General features: G+C 38.7%; 1 protein-coding gene across 1 annotated transcript in view; it reads right to left on the bottom strand.

The window, feature by feature from the left end:
- The window catches only part of LOC128693059 (transmembrane protein 126A), a 46,799-nt gene extending 32,872 nt beyond the window's left edge, over positions 1 to 13,927 (bottom strand). The window contains exons 1-2 of the mRNA XM_070081833.1: positions 13,744 to 13,927; positions 11,881 to 12,009 (exon numbers count right to left, since the gene is read on the bottom strand). Of these exons, the coding sequence (XP_069937934.1) occupies positions 11,881 to 12,009; positions 13,744 to 13,896 (282 nt within the window). The 5' untranslated portion in view covers positions 13,897 to 13,927. The remainder of the gene's footprint in view (positions 1 to 11,880; positions 12,010 to 13,743) is intronic.
- Between the last annotated feature and the right edge of the window lie 7,826 nt (positions 13,928 to 21,753).

Below are 21,753 nucleotides of genomic sequence, written 5' to 3'. Positions count from 1 at the left end.
CCTTTTTGTCTTTCTTTCTTCTGTCGTGTGTTTCTGTTCCTTCATTATTTATTTCATCACTTCCCCTTCCCCCCACCTCTGTGCACTTGCTCTCCCTCTGTGGGCACCTAGCTCCCTTGCAGTGCTCCCCTTTCTTTGTATTTGACTGGCTTCTCCTCCTTAATTCCCCACCACCACCACTACTACTAATACTACTACCACTACTATTACTACCACTACTACTACCACTACTAAAACCACCACTACTACTACTACTACTACTACAACTACTACTACTACCACTAATACTACTACCACTACTACTACTACTACCACTACTACTACTACTACTACTACTACCACTACTACTACTACTACTACTACCACTACTACTACTACTACTACCACTACTACTACTACCACTACTACTACTACTACTACCACTACCACTACTACTACCACTACTACTACTACTACTACCACTACTACCACTACTACTACTACCACTACTACTACCACTACCACTACTACCACTACCACCACTACTACCACTACCACTACTACCACTACTGCCACTACTACCACTACCACTACTACCACTACCACTACTACCACTACCACTACTACCACTACTGCCACTACCACTACTACCACTACTACTACCACTACTACTACCACTACCACTACCACTACTACCACTACTACCACTACTACCACTACCACTACTACCACTACCACTACTACCACTACTACCACCACTACCACTACAACTACCACTACTACTACCATTACTACTACTATCACTACTACTACTACAACTACTACTACCACTACTACTACCACTACTACTACCACCACTACTACCACCACTACTACTACCACTACTACTACTACTACCACTACTACTACTACTACCACTACTACTACCACTACTACTACCACTACTACCACTACTACTACCACTATTACTACTACTACCACTACTACTACTACCACTACTACTACCACCACTACTACTACCACTACTACTACTACCACTACTACTACAACCATTACTACCACTACTACTACTACCACCACTACTACTACCACTACTACTACTACCACTACTACTACTACCACTACTACTACCACTATTACTACTACTACCACTACTACTACTACCACTACCACTACTACTACCACTACTACTACTACCACTACTACTACAACCACTACTACCACTACCACCACTACCACTACTACTACCACTACTACTACTACTACCACTGCTACTACCACTACTACTACTACCACTACCACCACTACTACCACTACTACCACTACTACTACCACTACTACTACTACTACCAATACTACTACTACCACTACTACTACTACTACTACCAATACTACTACTACTACCAATACTACTACTACTACTACCAATACTACTACTACTACTACTACTACCACCACTACCCCTTCCTGCCTATATATAGCCGTCTTGCTCCACTTCTGGTTAGTGTGACTTTGTAAATGGTCCAAGTCGGACCGAAACGTCATCGTAGGCTCCTCTCTTCTATGTGCGGGTTATTTGTTTATCGTTCCAGCCACGGTATTGTGCCTTTTTTTGTTATCGCTACTATCTTGGCCAACAAAACGGCAATCAAAGAAGCTGTTCTTGCAAAAGGTGCAAGTTTGTTTTCGAAACATAGATCGCAAGTGATGGAAGATGTTGAGAGACTATTATTGGTGTGGATAAATGAAAAACAGATAGCAGGAGACAGCATCTCTCAAGCGATCATATGTGAAATGGCTAGGAAGTTGCATGACGATTTAATTAGAAAAATACCTGCAACTAGTGGTGATGCGAGTGAATTTAAGGCCAGCAAAGCTTGGTTTGAGAGATTTAAGAATCGTAGTGGCATACATAGTGTGATAAGGCATGGTGAGGCTACCAGTTCGGACCAAAAAGTGGCTGAAAAATACGTGAAGGAATTCAAGGAGTACATAGACAGTAAAGAATTGAAACCTGAACAAGTGTTTAATTGCGACGAAACAGGCCTGTTTTGGAAGAAATGCCAAGCAGGACCTACATTACTCAGGAGGAAAAGGCACTCCCAGGACATAAGCCTATGAAAGACAGGCTTACTCTTTTGATGTGTGCTAATGCTAGAGGTGATTGTAAAGTGAAGCCTTTATTGGTGTATCACTCTGAAACTCCCAGTGTTCAGGCAAAACAATGTCCTCAAGGCTAATTTGTGTGTGCTGTGAAGGGCAAACAGTAAGGCATGGGTCACTAGGGACGTTTTCTATGACTGGTTACACCATGCATTTGTCCCCACTGTGAAAAATTACCTAATGGAAAAGAAATTGGTATTAGACAATGCTCCTGGTCATCCTTCAGACTTGGCAGAGCGACTTTCTGGGGACATGAGCTTCATTAAGGTCGAGTTTTTGCCTCCTAATACCACTCCTCTCCTGCAGCCCATGGACCAGCAGGTCATTTCAAACTTCAAAAAACTATACACAAAAGTTATGTTTCAAAAGTGCTTTGAAGTGACCTCAGACACTCGATTGACTCTAAGAGAGTTTTGGAAAGATCACTTTAGTATCCTCAGTTGTGTAAACTTTATAGGTAAGGCTTGAGAGGGAGTGGCTAAGAAGTCCTTAAGCTCTGCTTGGAAGAAACTGTGGCCACAATGTGTAGAAGAAAGGGATTTTGAAGGGTTTGGGGCTAACCCTGAGAAGCGTATGCCAGTTGTGGAATCCAATGTGGCATTGGCGAAGTCCTTGGGGTTGGAGGTTAGTGGGGAGGATGTGGAAGAGTTGGTGGAGGAAGACAATGAAGAACTAACCACTGATGAGCTGCAAGATCATCTTCAACAGCAAGAGGCCAGACTTGAGGAAACTGCTTCAGAGGAGGGGAGAGAGAAATTGAGGAAGTTGCCTACTTCAAAGATTAAGGAAATGTGTGCAAAGTGGGTTGAACTGCAAACCTTTACAGATGAAAATCACCCTGACACAGCTACTGCAAGCCGTGTTGGCAATCTGTACAATGACAATGTTATAGCCCATTTTAGGAAAGTCTTAAAGGAACAGGAGGTACAGAGCTCTATGGACAGATTTGTTGTGCGGCAGAGGTCCAGTGACTCTCGAGCTGGTCCTAGTGGCATTAAAAGAAGAAGGGAAGTAACCCCGGAAAACGACTTGCTACCTCAGGTCCGAATGGAAGGGGATTCCCTTCTAAACAATAACTTCCACACTCTCCTCTCCTCCCATCCCATTAATCATCACCAGATCTTCAATAAAGGTAAGTGTCATGTATTCTATTCTTAGTAGAGTAGTAATTGTGCATGTCTTCAGTTTGTGTGCATTAAAATTAATATTTCATGTGGAAAAAAAAAAATTCATACTTTGGGGTGTCAGGAACGGATTAATGTGATTTCCATTATTTCTTATGGGGAAAATTAATTCGGCTAACGATAATTTCGGCTTACGATGAGCTCTCAGGAACGGATTAATATCATAAGGTGGGGGTCCACTGTATTTTACAATTATGGGGAAGTGCTAAACTTGATCCAAGTATTGGGAAGGTCTCTAGAATTTCTTTAACCATTTGAGGGTCCATACCATTGTTCTACGGGTCTGGATCCGTGCCGTGGTTCTACAGCATGAGTTCAGTGCACTCAGTTAAGCTGTGAGAGGAAAACTTGGACTTAGATGTGAGAGAATGGGTCTATTTGGTAAGTGTGCACCATATAAAAAAAATCAAGTAGCACGAATTGAATAATGAGAAAAAACTATGACCGTGTTTTTGGTTTAAAACAGTTATTTTGCGGTGAAGTTTTGTATTATTTTTATGGTTTTATTCACAGTTTCTTGGTCTCATTTGATAGAATGGAAGATATGTTACAGAAATAGAGATGATTTTGACTGGTTTTAGGACTGAAAATATCTTGAAATTGAGGTCAAATTACGGAAAATGTTCAATTCTTGCCAATGTTTAAAAGTAAACAAATCATGTCAATACACAACAAGTGGTGGCTCTGTGTTCACAAAGGCACTGGTATTATTTATTCAATTATTACAATATTACATAACAGTAAAGCTTCTGTTTTTTGTGTGAACAAAAATTCTTTGTGAATAAAAAATAAAAATCTAATTCATGTGTAAAGCTTGGAAATGTAACTAATGAATAGAGAAAATTTTATTTTGGTGCCAGGAATGCCTGCATTGTCTATTCTGGACCCTATTTTGAAATCGGAGTATTTTGATATTTGTGTAAAATTGGACAATTTACGAATTTCTGATCACTTTATTGGTAGGTGAAATAGCTGAATGGGCAGTTTCTTATACTCAGTTGCTAAAATAGAAGGCATACAGTAGGGTCCCACTCTACAGTGTTTAGCATTACGGCTTTCTGCTAATACGGACATTTCAAATTAGCATGACCAAAACTCGCTATACGGCTCCCCCACCTGACTTTCTAATACGGTCACTGCACCCCACCAGGTTTGTTTACATTTTCCGTGAGCTCCATGAGCACCGCATCTCTCCATTATGTCTGGAAACTTTCCATGTTATTTCATGTTTTATATATGCAGTGTACTCTGATAATTATAGTACTTATGTGTACCTGTACCTAAATAAACTTACACACTGTGCTGGCATGCAGGTACATGTTAAAATAACGAAGAGTGTCTTATTAGTCTTGAGGATACCATATTAACAATGATAACAATAATACACGATAATAATCACTGAGGCGCACTAAATGCTGTATATTATGTCAATAAAAACATTTTCATGAACCCATCAATGATATTTTTTCAAAATTATTTAATAAACATACTAAGTAACATATAAACATGATAAATACACTCCACAGTAGAATAAATTAACATAAATATGAGATGTTACGTGTATGAACCAAAACCAGACATGTTCGTCTACTTGTTTACATAACTCTGCGTCTCTCTCCTCTCACATTTACTCGTTCACATGCACACACACATGCACACACACTTACACTTACACACACACTTACACACACACTTACACACACACTTACACAAACACAAACACACACACACACACACACACACACACACACACACACACACACACACACACACACATACACACTCTCTATCTCTCTCTCTCTCTCTCTCTCTCTCTTATTTGTTTTACCTCTTTTACTCAACTGTCACCTTATATTAAGACTACAAATATTTTAAGGTAAGTAATGAGTGTAGTGTATATACATTTTATCAGTCTGCAGCGCTTTAAATGTCGTGGTATATTACGTGTGGGAAGGCCGGCCTGGCTGGTTACCATACCTCCCACTGTCGTAGGGGTTCTTAAAAGGAGATATCGAGGGCTGAAGGTAGACACACTTGTTGGATGGTAACGATATATTGTCAGACTGTGGTAATGGGAGATGAAGCCCCCAGCCTGCCTTGTCCTGCCTATGTCTACACGCCGACTGAGAGGGAGGAAGAGGTACGAACGTACACATGTGCATCCCGTGACGTCACACAAACAGTCACAGGCCTAAAAGGGATCTTCTATATAAACACATGGATGGTACTACGATATGCTATACAACACATATAAGGGGATCAGCAACTATGCTGACAGCTCGGTCATGTTACGTATGTCGTCTCGACATACACTACTATCCTATAGGCTGAACAGGCAGGTGGTTCTGGGTTGATTCTATACAATAACAAATTTATATATAACTTAGAACTAATGGATGGTATCATAATGGATATTACAAAATGAGTTTTACGTAATGGGTGTTAACGTAATGATTTTTAACATAATGCATTACAAACTTTAAGAACAAATCATTGTACAATATGGGATGGAATTGATCGATCGATCTGTATTCATGCACTCTACGGATTCTGAGGAAGAATAAATATATATATACAAGGTGAAATTAACAGCAAAGGCATCTGATGCGCACTCAGATCATTACTGTCAAATTCTCAGAATACGGAGGGAACGTGAATACGGAAAAAAAAAAAAAATTCTGAAAAACTAATCAGTTAATAACAAACAGTTGACAATTTACTTCATCTCGGACATCTAGTTATACAGACTATGTACATTTAAACCCAATTCTGCGAGGGTGAGGTTTACATATGCAGAATGGTTATCATCTCTGGGAGGATCAAATTCCTCTGCAATGGCTAACACATGCCTTGACTGAGGGAGATCTGAACGAGTATCTACAAAAGATACTTGTGGGTTTCTCATCACTTGTCGGTAACGCAGGGAGTAACGACATTCAGGTTGATTATCTGACTGAGTATTTGAGGTAGAGGGTACAGAGTCAAGAGGATTTTCAGCATCTGTCACATTAGTCTGGGTAGCAATATCATCAATATCGCATACTAATTTCATATGATCTAAATGCGATTCTTTGTACTTACCAGTACTAATTTCTCTAACCTTATACTTATTGCCAGAGATATGTTCTACAACTCGATAAGGGCCAACAAACTTTTGATCGAGCTTAGGCATTTTGGATGTTTTGTTGAAATTTATCAGCATTACTCTTGAACCTACTTTTACTTTTGATGGCTTAGCACAGCTATTAGTTACTCTAGTAAATTCTGCTGTTGATTTATGAAGTGTTTCACGGATTCTTCTAAAAACACTTTGAGCCATGCTTGTACGAGTTGCTACGAAATCATCAGGGTTGTAATTAGGTTTCGGAGTGGAATATAACAACTCATAGGGTAAACGCTTGTCTACACCATACAACGCATAATGTGGAGTATCACCTATGGAAGCATTGTAAGCAGAATTTATGGCACATTGGACATCTGGTATAACTTCATCCCAAGTTTCACTATTGGGGTTGATAGTGGCTCTCAGGACATCAAGTACTTTCTTATTGGTTCGTTCGGCTAACCCATTGCTGGCAGGATGATGAGGAACAATGGTGGATTTAGAGATCTTGTACAAAGTACACAAATTTTCAAGAATCTCATTACAGAATTCACCTCCATTATCTGTTACTAAGGACTTTGGGGTGATATGCCTGCAGATAATGCGTTCTTTAAACGCTTTAGCCACTGTCTCGGCAGTCTTATCTGCAATAGGAACTAACTCACAATATCTGGTGAAATGGTCTACCATAACACACAGATGTTTGTTGCCTTGGAGGGAACATCTTTCCCACGGTTCGCTAGTGGTTGGGTACACTTGGATTGGATTAGGCCCATTGACATTTCCTTTATGTTGCATACAAACACTACATTTCTTACTCTGAAATGTCAGTTGCCATACGTGGCCAAAAGTATTTCATTCTGGCTTGTTTCACAGAACGATCCATACCAGGGTGTGCAACACCTGGTGCATCATGAACTAGCTGTAGAGCTACGTTCACTAGTGACTGCGGAATTACTAACTGGTACACCCTTCTGCTTGGAGTACCCAATTCGGCTGTTCGATACAGTAATTCTTGGCTCATTACAAAGTCACTAATGGGTGCTGGTGGCTTCACAGTCAGAATAAGATCTTCCTGGAGCAGGAATTGAATCACCAGAACACATGGGATCTGTTCTTTCTTACTGGAGGAATGAACAAACTCGGTGGAGTGGATGACTCTCCCCGGTTGAAAAAAATTAATGCTATAACATGCAATATGAGCAAGGGAGAATGAATCTACTATCTCAAACTGCAAGCACAGGAGAAAATAAATGAACACGGTCAACAATGCTGATATTCAATCTGAGTCGCACACAGTGACACGAGGTATCAGCTATAAAGAAACTTCACTTACAAACGTTAACAACATGTGAAAGTTACTCGAGAAATAACTTCTTACGTTGAACGAATTACTGTCAACTAGGATGGGATCACCATCTGGAACACAAGGAACAACAACAACACTCAAATGAGTACACTAGCCACAGAAACGTCTTTCTGCAACGGCTTGTGGCATCAACAAGAGATGGCATAACTCGTTGCAAGTAAAGTTCTTCTCAAAGCATCCCCTGGGAAGGAATGAGTACTTGAACAAGTCGCCATCGCAAGGATAGTCTCAGCACTATCCTGCGTGCACAACATTGTGGCTGGAGTCCAGACAGGAGTGACAGTATTACTAGTGCCTGACCGCTCGGCTACGTTAATAAGTAATGAACGAATCTATAGGAACTTAATCTGAACTTCCCATTTCGCAGCACTTTAACAAATCTCAGATACAAGCTGTGAGAGCAAACACATTGCTCAAGGGCTAGGTATTGTCTTTCAGTCAGTAAGGGAATATTGGTACTGTGGACTGATTCATATTGACTTTGACTGGCATGATACACTAAGTGAACATTCAAAAGTAACTGGGACATCTTCTCAGGGAACTTACTGAAGGACATAAAGGCAAGAAAAATAGAGAGAATGATACAATAAGCTTAAATGGGAAGAAAATGCTTAACTATTCTGCATAAGTAATTAAAAAAAATTGACAGGTCACACAGTAAGCAAAGAAACTCACAGTCACAAAGATAATACTCAACTGAACAAACAACACTTTGGAAATCAAGAGAACTTGTACCTTACTCAAATCTAATTTGCTGAAATTTTACTTTAAATTGAATGAATGGCACAGTGAGTTGTCTTTACTCTCAATGCAATAGGGAAATACACAATAGAATGATAAAACAGATTCAATAAAGCTTGTGCAAAATAAAACAAACTGGGACACAATTCACTAAAATAAAATACAATGGCACAGAAAGAATAAAATATTATGCACAGAACAGAACATATGAAACTGCACTGAAATAAACTGTAGCAATATTGCAAATAACAATTGCTAATCAAAAAGTCTTGCACAACACTGCACAAAATTTCTGCAAGAAAAACTTTAAATGGTAACACAATGTTTGCACAAGAATTATTGCAAAATGAGTCAATGTGCAATAATAAAAAAAAATTACACACACAAGAAAACACTGTTTACAAGAAAAGAAAATATTATTATCAAGGAATGAACTGAGGGAACACTTTAACTCTTAACTGCACTCAAGCAACACTTAACAAGCAAAAGAACAATTTACTTTAAAAGAAGAACTTAAAAATTGCACTAAGAGTGAATTTGTTCAATGAAACATGAAAAATAATAGGTGCTAAAACACAGAACAAAAAAAAGTTTGAACACTTACAGTGATGCAGAACACAACACATTAACATAAACACAATACTAGAATTTTCTTGCAATGAAACTTGATGTGTGAAAAATTTTGATAATAATGATTTCTTGCTTGCACAAAATAATGGCACTATTGTCTGTGGAAATAAGACAAATTAGACACTGGCTAAATGAAAAGAATATGAACACAAGAATGTTCAACACACAGAACAAAACAAGAATACACAAATACTGGGAGGAAAATATAACAGACAACACTGGGTTGTGATGCAGAATATAAGGTGAAAAATTACTGAAATTCTTCACTGGAATACTGAGAACACTAGGTGATTGTGAAGTGTAAACACAAGTTCTATACTGCTCACATGTTGCACACACAACAAAGGAAAAACACTAGGTACTTACTTCAAGTGTATAAAAAGAAACACAACACAACAGACATAAGATAATGCAATAAAATTAACACTGAATTAAGAAGATAAAAAAAAAATATTGCAATCAGTATATAATAAACACTGAGTCTAATCAAGAGTCACTGAATGTCACTGAGAGAAAAATCACTGGAACACAAAAGAAATGTCTCAACACTTGCAAATGTCTATATGAAAAATATTATCACTGTAGCGACGTGGTGAAGAATGAGGTGGGAGGTTGGAGGATGGTGTTGGAGGATAGAGGAGACTGGTGGCTGACTACGATCACTGACTTCTCTCCACACTCGAAGAATTTGCACTTAAATCGACAATAGACTCACACAGGAGGCTTTCGACGGTGGTGCCAAACACACTCTATCTCTTGACCCCCTATGTGGTCCTTAAAATATGATGCTATAACCCCTAGTAGTGTACCAAAACACTGGTAGAGGTTGGGTGAGTGGGTTAATGGCTGGGTGAGGCATCTGAGGCAGCGGTGTCGAGTGGTTGGGTGGGTGGGCTTAAAAGGACTAAGGCCGGACCGCGTGGTGAGACACACGTGGTCAGTGGGCCTATGGGATGAATGGCGTAAGCCTCACTGAAGACAACCACACTGGCGCGAAGATATTCTAAGCTGGCTGGCTTAAAATACACCCACGAAATACCACAACAACACAGGGATGAAAAAAAAGCACTCAGAATGGCTTGGAGCTTGAATCACAAGCGATGAAGACTGTACTCACGTGGCTTGCTTGAGTACTGAGATAAGACACCTGGGTTAGTTGCTAGCTGGCTTATCTTAACCCTTCACACAGAATAGCTTGATAACTTCTCATGATGAGCACACCAGGGGTGGAAAGCTGGCTTGGCAGGCAAAAGCTGGATGGAGTAGGCTAGGCTGGACTGGACTCCCTCACCAGAGACTGGTAGCTGGCTTATTTTGCAAACTCGGGTCAACCCCTCGGGAGTGATGCAAATAAGCAGATAAACACAAATACAAAGAGACTGACCAGTGATTATTGTAGTGGCTGGTAGAAGCTTGAGAGAGTAGCTGACTTGAGGTAGCTGGCTTGGCTAGGTCGGCCTAGTGTCAGGAGATGGCGACCGTCACAGTAGAAATTTATCTCCAGAAATCACTGTAATCGTCAGAATTACAGGCCCTCTGCTGTCACCATTTGTCGTAGGGGTTCTTAAATGGAGATATCGAGGGTTGAAGGTAGACACACTTGTTGGATGGTAACGATATATTGTCAGACTGTGGTAATGGGAGATGGAGCCCCCAGCCTGCCTTGTCCTGCCTATGTCTACACGCCGACTGAGAGGGAGGCAGAGGTACGAACGTACACATGCGCATCCCGTGACGTCACACAAACAGTCACAGGCCTAAAAGGGATCTTCTATATAAACACATGGATGGTACTACGATATGCTATACAACACATATAAGGGGATCAGCAACTCTGCTGACACCACATCTGACTTCCCACAAATAAATACAACTCACCTCTCACTCTACATTAAAACTACAAATATTTTAAGGTAAGTAATGAGTGTAGTGTGTGTGTATTTTACTTTTTATTGCCTTTAATGCCTAGTTCTATTTCTAACTTAATATATGTTAGTGTAAACTTGTTATCTGGCATTCATATGCAATTATAAGTGCAAAAAAATGGCGTTTTGCTTTCCAGCGATGTCTGCTTTCTGGCAGGAGCCTGGAACCTAACCTGCCGTATAAGTGGGACCCCATTGTACTAGTGAAATAGCTGAGAATTTGGTCTAATGGAACAATGTAATTGGCCTAAGACAGGAATCAAAGTTGGTAAAATCACAGATGCATAAATACGCTGACACAGAAAAATTCATGTAAGTGTAATTTCGTCAATTTTCTATCAAATTTTGTACTTTTTGTTTTATTACCTTCAGAAAAGATTCTCTACCATTTTATTAAAAAAAAAAATTTTTTTTTTTTTTAAATTCTTGGATCCTGTGGACAAGTCTCAGATTAGGGGTCTGGACCCTTTGAGGGGTCCAGACCCCTGAGAAATGATCTGATCTGTATATTACAAATTTTCTTGAGAAATGATCTTATCTGTATATTACAACAGATGTGTGAGTGATACAGTACAATGTTGACACTAAGATTGATCGGGGAAGCATTCGCAGACAGTGTGGGCACTGATTGTAAGTAGAGTATCTCACAATCTGTACACACACACATATTAATCATGAACATTTTATGGGCGTAACAGTCACTTTCCATCATGGTAACTGTACTGAAAAGGCAGCACAAAATAAATGTTATTTCTTCTAAAAACTCCATGTTTTCGAGTGACTCACCTGAAATGCTGAAAGGGGAGCCAACACCATGGGATATATAAAGCCAGAAAACAACTGTACTGCACCTCCTTTCAGCTCTAAACAAACTGGACACTGCAACTTTTGCATAAGTAATGGGGTCTGAACAAACTGCAAACATAAATTACATTTATTAATAATTTTTGCATTTTACATGATTCTTAAGTTACAGTAACATATACTAATACTGTAATTAGTAGCAATATGGCTGATATTTTTTTACAATGATTTCAAATTCACACCTTTTCCTCATATTAAGGAGGAAGTAAAGTCTGCACAGAGTTTTGAAAAACTATGGAATGAACACTGCTATACATTACAGTGGAACCTCGGTTCTCGTACGCCCCAGTTTTCATAGGATTTGGTTTTCGATGACTTTTTCAGTCAAAATTTTGTCCCAGTTTTTGTACATCACCTCAGTTTTTGTAGAGTTGACAATGGTCCGTACCGAACGCATCCGCCTGCTCGTCCGCGTCACTCGGCCACTCAAGTGCCGAGTGACTCAGTCTGCCTTTGTTTATCGTTGAGTGAGCATCACCCCGAGCATTAGCCGAAATATTTCGTAACAATCCATTGTTTTTTGTGCTTGTTTATTGAGTGCGACTGCTAAATAAGCCACCATGGGGCTAAAGACAGTTCCGATAAAGTGAGAAACACAATAGAATTCAAAAAAGAAGTTGTAGCTAAGTACGAAAGTGGTATATGGGTGGCCAGGATGTATGGGAAATCTGCATCAACAATCAGTTCCATCCTGGCCAAGAAAAAAGAAATCATGGGGGCTGATGTTGCTAAAGAGGTAAATGCGCTAACAAAACACAGATCACAAACAATCGAAGATGTTCAGTTGTTGTTGTTGGTGTGGATCAACGAAAAACAGTTAGCGGGAGATAGTGTTTTGAAGTCGATAATTTATGAAAAGGCAAGCCAGTTGCATGCGGATCTCGTAAAGAAAATGCCTGGAACAAGTGCTGCTATTAGTGAATTTAAGGCCAGCAGAGGCTGGTTCAACAAATTCAATAAGTGATCTGGCATACACAGAGTGTTAAGGCATGGCAAGGCTGCAAGTTCGGACAAACATGCGACCGAAGTGTCTGACAGACACCGCAACATCATGGGATCTTTTTGTTTTTTTCAACAAGTCAGCCGTCTCCCACTGAGGCAGGGTGACCCAAAGAGAAAGAAAATCCCCAAAAAGAAAATACTTTCATCATCATTCAACACTTTCACCTCACTCACACATAATCACTGTTTTTGCAGAGGTGCCCAGAATACAACAGTTTAGAAGTATATACGTATAAAAATACACAATATATCTCTCCAAACTGCCAATGGGATCTTGATACAAAGAATTCTTCAACACTTGTCCAACCTTTGGACGAAGACGAAGACGAAGACTAGTGGATGGTACCACTATGACCCCGCCTCCTGCTTCGCCTCGCCTGACTACAGTACATAAGCCACTTCTACAGCCCTATGCTGTACTTTCTATAAGACTGATGGACTGAACACATCGACTCCAGGCTGAGGGACTTATTACCTCAAACTCCTCCTCTCCTTACACCTTTCTGATTTGTATTGGACTAATGAAGCCACTGTGTGGCAAAATGTTTCTTTGATAAAGATACCCACATGTTGTATAAGTGTCTCAATCTTCAACTTCATGATTTTAAACCATTTATCATATATGTATTTAATTTGTCTCATAAACTCTTAGCAAAATATATAAAATTTAGCTGAAGACCCAGGAACCTTACACTATGAATTAAGTGTATTAAAATATACATTAAAACATCATATATAGGTAAAAGTTAATATGTAAATTTAACAAGTGCAGTATTGTCTTACATGGTGGTGTAACAGTGTGCTCACTATGGAAGGCAGTAGGACCACTGGAATAAAAGTAGGCACAAAGGCATAATTCCTCAGCTTGACAGCTCTCCTGTAGTGAGAGTTGATATATGCAGCAGTGCAGCTGCTGATCGATGACAATCCAAACATGTAATTCTTCAGTGCAAACCTTATCAAATGAAAATGAAGACAGGTAAATTAAATTTTCACTTCCTACAAATATTAAAAATGATATAATATCTGGTTTTAAATACTGTAATAATAAGAGGCCTTTTTTATTATTTTTTTTACATTTAAACATTGTGATTAAACTTCTTTCCTAAATTTAAATAATAGGTGAATATTTTTTCTTTTAAAATTTTCCATGCAAGCTTGCCGAGGTTTAGGGTTACAAAAGCTACTGATAATATATATATTTTAGAGTACAGTATTTAATTTATGATTTTCCCCACTGCAAAACATAATTGTACATACTCTTGATGTTTTCAAACAAGTGTCTTCACCAGGTGCCAGATCAACCAGGCTGTGCAACAATAACAAACCATGAAACTAGGTTACTTCACCTTGAGAATAAGATCAACAGCCTTGAACAACAACTAACATCAACTGGCATGACTGATTTTGCCAAGACCCTCCAATCAGTCATAGCCAGTCACACAGATCAAATAACTTCCCTAAACATGAAGATTGAAGATGCTGTCTAGGACTGGAAAACAAACATGGATACCCAACTGAACAATTATTTTGCTTACCAAGATGACAAGGCAGAGCAAGATAAGCTAGCCGATGCAGTAGTAATTAACAGTCCACTTTTTCCTAGTGAATTAAACCATACCAACTGCAAAGCTACAACTCTCCAAATCATACGCGACCACCTACAGGTTAATGTACCAGTGTTGGAAATTAAAGAATCACGGTTACTAGGGAACCAAGGAAGAAAAAGTGTTATGCTCAGATTTCACACACAAGACAGAAAAAGATATATACATAAATGAGTGTCTCACAAGAAAATGACTGAACCTCCTGTACAGAGTGAGAAAACTGAAACGTGAGAATAATGATAAAATTCACCAGTGCTTTGTATGTGATGGACAAATTCTAGTAAGAAAAACAAATGTAGGCCGTGTGTACTACATTACAAATGAAAATGAACTAGTGAACATCCTTCATGATGCAAACATTACAGAGTCTGACTGATATTAGTGACCAAATCACTGTACTACGTTAGTGTATGTTATTATGCCATTATTGAACTAATCCCTGTACTATCACCTCCTGGATAGTATTTACTACCTCATTATCCCATGTGTCCCACACAGTTCATTGTGTTACTCAATTTGTGTTATCTTCCCAGATTTCCCTTTCACAATTTATTACTTGTTAATAAGATACTCTTTAATAATATCTGAAGTACCATTTATTCCTACTTAAGCACTGTTATAATTCTACTGTAATATTACCTAATTTTCCCTTTGCTCCTAAACTACAAATAACAAACTAGTGTATGCTCCTACTACACTACAGTGCAATTCCTTGTACCATCTTCCACTAACTAGTATCAACTACCTCATATAATATTTCTTTAGTGATATCAATTGCTCAAACTTTATGCTATAAGGCAAATTCTACTCTCAGATTAATTTCATATCATAGTGTCAATCTATTTAAATGTTGCTTTTACCACTACTTAATTTAGTCCCTTTTCACATTTCTCCTGAAATAATTCTCTATATACCAATACATTGTACTGCCCTTTATTCAGTAATTGCTATACTCCTAGTTCTAACAACAATTAAAGAGCAACTTTCAGGAGATTTAATATTTTTTTTTTACCCTCTTGTCCATATAGTCACATTTATTAAAATACTCCAGGTGCTATTGACTACCTCAGGTGCTACTGATTTTGTTTTTAACCCTTTGACTGTTTCAGGCCCCTCTCTGAAACTGTCATTTTATGTCGCTCAATTTTTGAAAAAAAAAATTATTTTTTCTTATGAAATGATAGAGAATCTTTTCCCGATGGTAATGACACCAAAAGTTCAAAATTTGGTCGAAAACTCGTGGAATTATGCTCCCGCGAAGTTAGCAGTTTCTGCGACATATGCGTATCGGCGATTTCGCCGACTTTGAGCCCTATTTTCAGCCAATTCCATTGTTCCAGTTGACCAAACTCATAGCTATTTCTTTAGAACTCCATTTTATCTATCAGCTGAGTACAAGAAACCTCCCATTTACTAATTTGGATTACCCAATATGGTGGTCAGAAATTGGCAATTTGGCCAATTTCACGCAAAATAAAAAAGATGCCAATTTCAAAATAGGGTCCAGAATAAACAAGGTAGACCTTCGTGGCACTAAAATAACATATGCTCTGTTCATTAGTCACATCTCTAGGCCCTTCTTATATTATTATTGCTTTCTATTTTGATTTTTTATTCATACAAAAAAATACAAAATTTACTGTTATGCAGACGACTGCATTATTGTAAAAATGGTATAAATAATATCAGTGCACTAGTGAAAGAATATTAGACTCCCCAGTTGACGTGTATTGGACGTGTGGTGTGATTTATTTACTCTTGAACATTGGTAAAAATCGAACATTTCTGCTACTTTGAGCTCAGTTTCAAGGTCGTTTTCATCGTAAAAGTAATGAAAATCATCTCTATTTCTATAATATGTTTTCCATTTTATCACCTAAGACCATGAAAACGCGAATACAATGATAAATACTATACGAAAATACACCTCAAAATCGGCGTTTTATTCCAAAAAAACGATCAGAGTTTTTTTTTTCTCATTACGCAATGTGTGCTGCAGGATTTTTTTTATGTGGTGCACACTGACCACACAGACCCATTCTCTCACATGTGGGCCTACCAGCTTTCTCCCACTTGATTTGAAGCCGCTAGAATTATTGAGTATATATACGTCAGAAACATTGGCTCGTAAGACGTATTTATACGTCGAAAACAGTCAAAGGGTTAATACCGTAGTTCATAAACTCACATTTGTTAAAATAATTAAGATGCTATTAGATGCTTAAATGTATAACTCTATTATCTGTACTGTAATAATCCCTTTTTCTTTTAAATTTTTACAAGTTTTAGAATAATTACAGTCTTATTCATAAGTCTAGTTGTAGATTCAATATAACTCCTATATTATTTTACTCAGAAAATCTAGTTTGTAAAATTACTCTCATCCTATGATTACAGGCATAGATCCTGATGTAAACTTTTTACTAAATGAAATACACGAATCAAACAGTAACTGTAATTACTATACAGCAGACCAAGCAAAGACATTACTCAGTGCAAACAATAACATAACCATCTTTAACTACAATATCAGATCCTTGAGCAAACATTATGATGACCTCACAGCATTACTCAATTCCCTTCATTCCAAAATATCAATCATCACACTCACAGAAACCTAGCTTAAGCCTGATATTACAGATGTCTATACCATTCCTGGCTACATGTCCATACACAACTGTAGAACAGACCACCAAGGGGGAGGAACAGCTATATATTACTCAAATCAACTCGAATGCATCGACAAATCCTGCACAAGGGATGAACATGGAGAATATATCATAGCCAAATTTAAATCAAAAGACCTGCAAAAACCCCTCACAATTATAAACATATACAGAGTACCACAGTCAAACATTTACCACTTTAGGGAAAAACTAGGAAACATGATTACTGATGCACACATGAATAAAGACCACCTACTACTAACAGGAGATTTCAACATAAATATACTACACAACCAGGACCCACAAGTAACCAAATTCACAAACACAATGAGTAACTGCCTGTTGCTACCAACAATATCTAAATCTACAAGAATCACCGAGACAAGCATCTCCTTAATAGACCACATCTGGGCAAACACCATATCCCCTTTAACCCTTTCAGGGTCGACAGGCCCTCTCAGAGACTTGTTCTCAGGGCCGCCCAAATTTCAAAAAGCAAGAAAAATTATTCTTTCTTATGAAAAGATAGAGAATCTTTTCCCGATCATAATGACACCAAAAGTATGAAATTTGATGGAAAACTTACGGAATTATGCTCTCGCGAATTTAGCGGTCTCAACGATGTTTATGCATCGGCAATTTTGCCCAATTTGAGCCCTATTTTCGGCCAATTCCAGTGTACTAGTCGACAAAAATCATAACTATTTCGCTAGAACTCCATTTTTTCTATCAAATGAGTTCAAGAAACCACCCATTTACCGATTTCAACTATCCAATACAGTGGTCAGAATTTAGCAATTTTGCCAATTTCACACAAATTTCAAAAGATGCCAATTTCCAAATAGGGTCCAGAATAAACAAGAGAGACATTCCTGGCACTAAAATAATATTTCCTATGTTTATTAGTCACGTCCCCACTCCCCTCTTACATTCTTTTGCTTTCCACTTAGAATTTTTATTCTCACAAAAAACAGATGATTTACTGTTATGCAGACTACTGCATTAGTGTAGAAATGGTATAAATAATATCAGCGCACTTGTGAAAGAATATCAGATTCACCAGTTGATGTGTTTTGGATGCATAGCATGATTTGTTTACTTTTGAGCTTTGGTAAAAATCAAAGATTTCTGCTACTTTGGGTTCAATTTCAAGGTACTTTTCATTGTAAAATCAGTCAAAATCATCTCAATTTCTGTAATATGTCTTCCATTCTATAAAATGAGGCCAGGAAAACTAGAATACAACAATAAATACCATACGAAAATACAGTGCAAAGTCGCTGTTTTAATCCAAAAACACGGTCAAAGTTTTTTTTTTCTCATTACGCACTGTGTGCTGCAGGATTTTTTTTATACCACACACACTGACCACATAGACCCATTCTTTCATATGTAGGCCTACCAGCTTTCTCTCATTAGATTTGAGGGTGCTAGGATTTAGGCGTACTAGTACGTCAAAAACCCTAGTGCATAAGCCGTACTAGTATGGCCGAAACCCTGAAAGGGTTAAAAATAAGGCATAATCACAGACAACACTACAGACCACTACCCAACCTATCTCATAACTAACCTGGGCAAACTGCCATAAGACATCACTAAAGTAACCTTCGGACTACATAACGAGACAGCAGTTAACAACTTTACAGCAGCTATGAATAACATCGATTGGCAAAATGAGCTCGAAACATATACAGATATGAATGAATGTATAAATAATTTTCTAAAAAAAGCCCAAAGCCTCTATAACAAACATTACCCAAAAAAAACTAAACAGATCACAGCAAAAAGACTGAATAATCCCTGGCTAACACTAAGCATCCTCAAATCCATTAACACAAAGCACAAATATGAAAAACAGTATAGAATGGGTCTAATAACTTGAGAACAATCTAAACGTTACTCGTCAGCACTTACCAGCCTGATAAGAAGATCTAAAAAATTGTATTATGAAAATAGACTACATAACATCAAAGGTGATATGAAAAAAACCTGGAAAACTCTATCTGAAATTCTTGGAAATAAAAAGTTCTCCAAAAACAAAACAATCAATCTAACAAAATCAGATGAACCCCCACTCACACCTACTGAAACAGCAAATAGACTCAATGTTTTCTTCTCCACCATAGGTAAAAATCTAGCGAACAAAATACCAAACGCAAACACCTGTCCATCAGACTACCACAGAGGTACCTACCCAAATATGCTATTCCTAGCTCCAACCAACCCCATAGAAGTTACACTCATCATAAACACCCTTAAAAACAAGGCAGGAGACAAACAGCTTGCCTGCTTTTATGTACAAAAAAGCTTCTCAAGTATTGTCACCAATTATTGCAACGCTCTTTAACAAATCCATTGAATCAGCTACCTTCCCAACAATCCTCAAAATAGCGAGAGTCACTCCGATCCACTAAGGTGAGCAAGCTGACTTGAATAACTATAGACCAATACAGTAGGGCCCCACTTGTACGGCGGGTTAGGTTCCAGGCTGTCACCGGAAAGCAGACATCGCCGGAAGGCAGAACGCCATTTTTTTCCAGTTATAAATGCATATATGTAAATGCCAGACAACAAGTTTACACTAAATTATATTAAGTTAGTAATAGAACTAGGCATTAAAAACATACAAAGTAAAATACATTCACAGTAAATTCATTACTTATCTTAAAGTACAGTGGACCCCCGGTTAACGAACTTTTTTCATTCCAGTAGTATGTTCAGGTACCAGTACTGACCGAATTTTTTCCCATAAGGAATATTGTGAAGTAGATTAGTCCATTTCAGACCCCCAAACATACACGTACAAACGCACTTACATAAATACACTTACATAATTGGTCGCATTTGGAGGTGATCGTTAAGCGGGGGTCCACTGTATTTGTAATCTTAATGTAGGGAGAGAGGTGAGTAGTGCTTATTTGTAGGAAGTCAGGTGCAGGTAGCCCAGGTGTAGGTAGCACTGGCTCCCCGTCTCATACTTAATATACGATATTTAGAACATCCCGGAGAGGTAAAATACACATACAGTGCACTCTTTATTTACCTTAAAATATGTTATTTTTTTATTTATTATTATCACACTGGCCGATTCCCACCAAGGCAGGGTGGCCCGAAAAAGAAAAACTTTCACCATCATTCACTCCATCACTGTTTTGCCAGAAGGTGCTTTACACTACAGTTTTTAAACTGCAACATTAACACCCCTCCTTCAGAGTGCAGGCACTGTACTTCCCATCTCCAGGACTCAAGTCCGGCCTGCCGGTTTCCCTGAACCCCTTTATAAATGTTACTTTGCTCACACTCCAACAGCACGTCAAGTGTTAAAAATCATTTGTCTCCATTCACTCCTATCAAACATGCTCACGCATGCCTTAATATAGGAAGAGAGGTGAGTAGTACTTATTTGTAGGAAGTCAGTGTAGGTAGCCGGTAGATGTAGCCCGCCTGGGCTACACCTACCGGCTACCTACACTGTGGCCCAGAGCCATATTATTAACATCGACATGCCTTGTTCACTGAATTTAATCATTTCTAACAACTACCTTTAGATGCCATCATAAACGAAGGTAGAAGTAATGAATAATTCATGCCGAAAATTGTAAACAAAAGTGGAGTGAGGGAGTGGCTGGGCCAAACGCAGATTCATACACGTTTTCTCTGATGGCTGAACAGAGAAAACGTAATGTTGTCCCTCCACCCGGCTACCACACAGCTCCACAAGTATTATTATCAGAGCACACATAAAATATGCAATAAATGCCAGACAACAAATTTACACTAACTTATATTAAGTTAGCAATAGAAATAGGCATTAAAAACACAATAAAAGGTAAGATACACACAGAGTACACTTACTACTTACCTTAACCCTTTCAGGGTCCATCCCGTAGATCTACGGCTTCACGTTGAGTGTCCAAACCGTAGATCTACGCCAAAATTCTAGTGCCATCAAATTTAGCACGAAAGCGCTCATAGGCCTACATGTGAGAGAACGGGTCTGCGTGGTGGGTGTGCGCCATAAACAAAAAATCTAGGCGCCCGCATAGCATTGTGGGAACGTCGGCTCAGTTACCCTTGTTCACCATGCCTCGTCGCAAGTCAGCTCTCACTCCACAGAAAATTGGGACTCTCGTCTTCCTATCTAATGTTCTGACACTGATGGAAGTGGAAATGAAGACGAATTCTATGGCTTTGATCAGTTAGTGACTGAAAGGAATGACCAGGATATTGATAATAGTGCAGAAAACCCTGACGATCCTCAACCTTCTACCTCTGGCGTGGGCACTCTTGACTCACGGTCGGTTGTACCTCAACGCAACAGAAAATTAATATTTTTGCGTGGCCAGGTCTCCGACTTCAGTAATGACGATGATAGTGACGTGGATTATGATTTTATTGCACTTGACGATCATTCGTGTAGTGATAGTGAGGAATCATATTCACCAGTGAAGCGTCGGTATGTACGCCGCCGCATGCGCTCGGGTAGTGTACCCTATGCTGTGCCCAGGGGATGGAGTACA

The sequence above is a fragment of the Cherax quadricarinatus genome, chromosome 6 (assembly GCF_038502225.1).
Source record: "Cherax quadricarinatus isolate ZL_2023a chromosome 6, ASM3850222v1, whole genome shotgun sequence".
In the NCBI taxonomy this organism is placed as follows: domain Eukaryota; kingdom Metazoa; phylum Arthropoda; class Malacostraca; order Decapoda; family Parastacidae; genus Cherax; species Cherax quadricarinatus.
The sequence above is the reverse complement of the archived record's forward strand: the minus strand, read 5'-3'. Positions and strand labels throughout refer to the sequence as shown.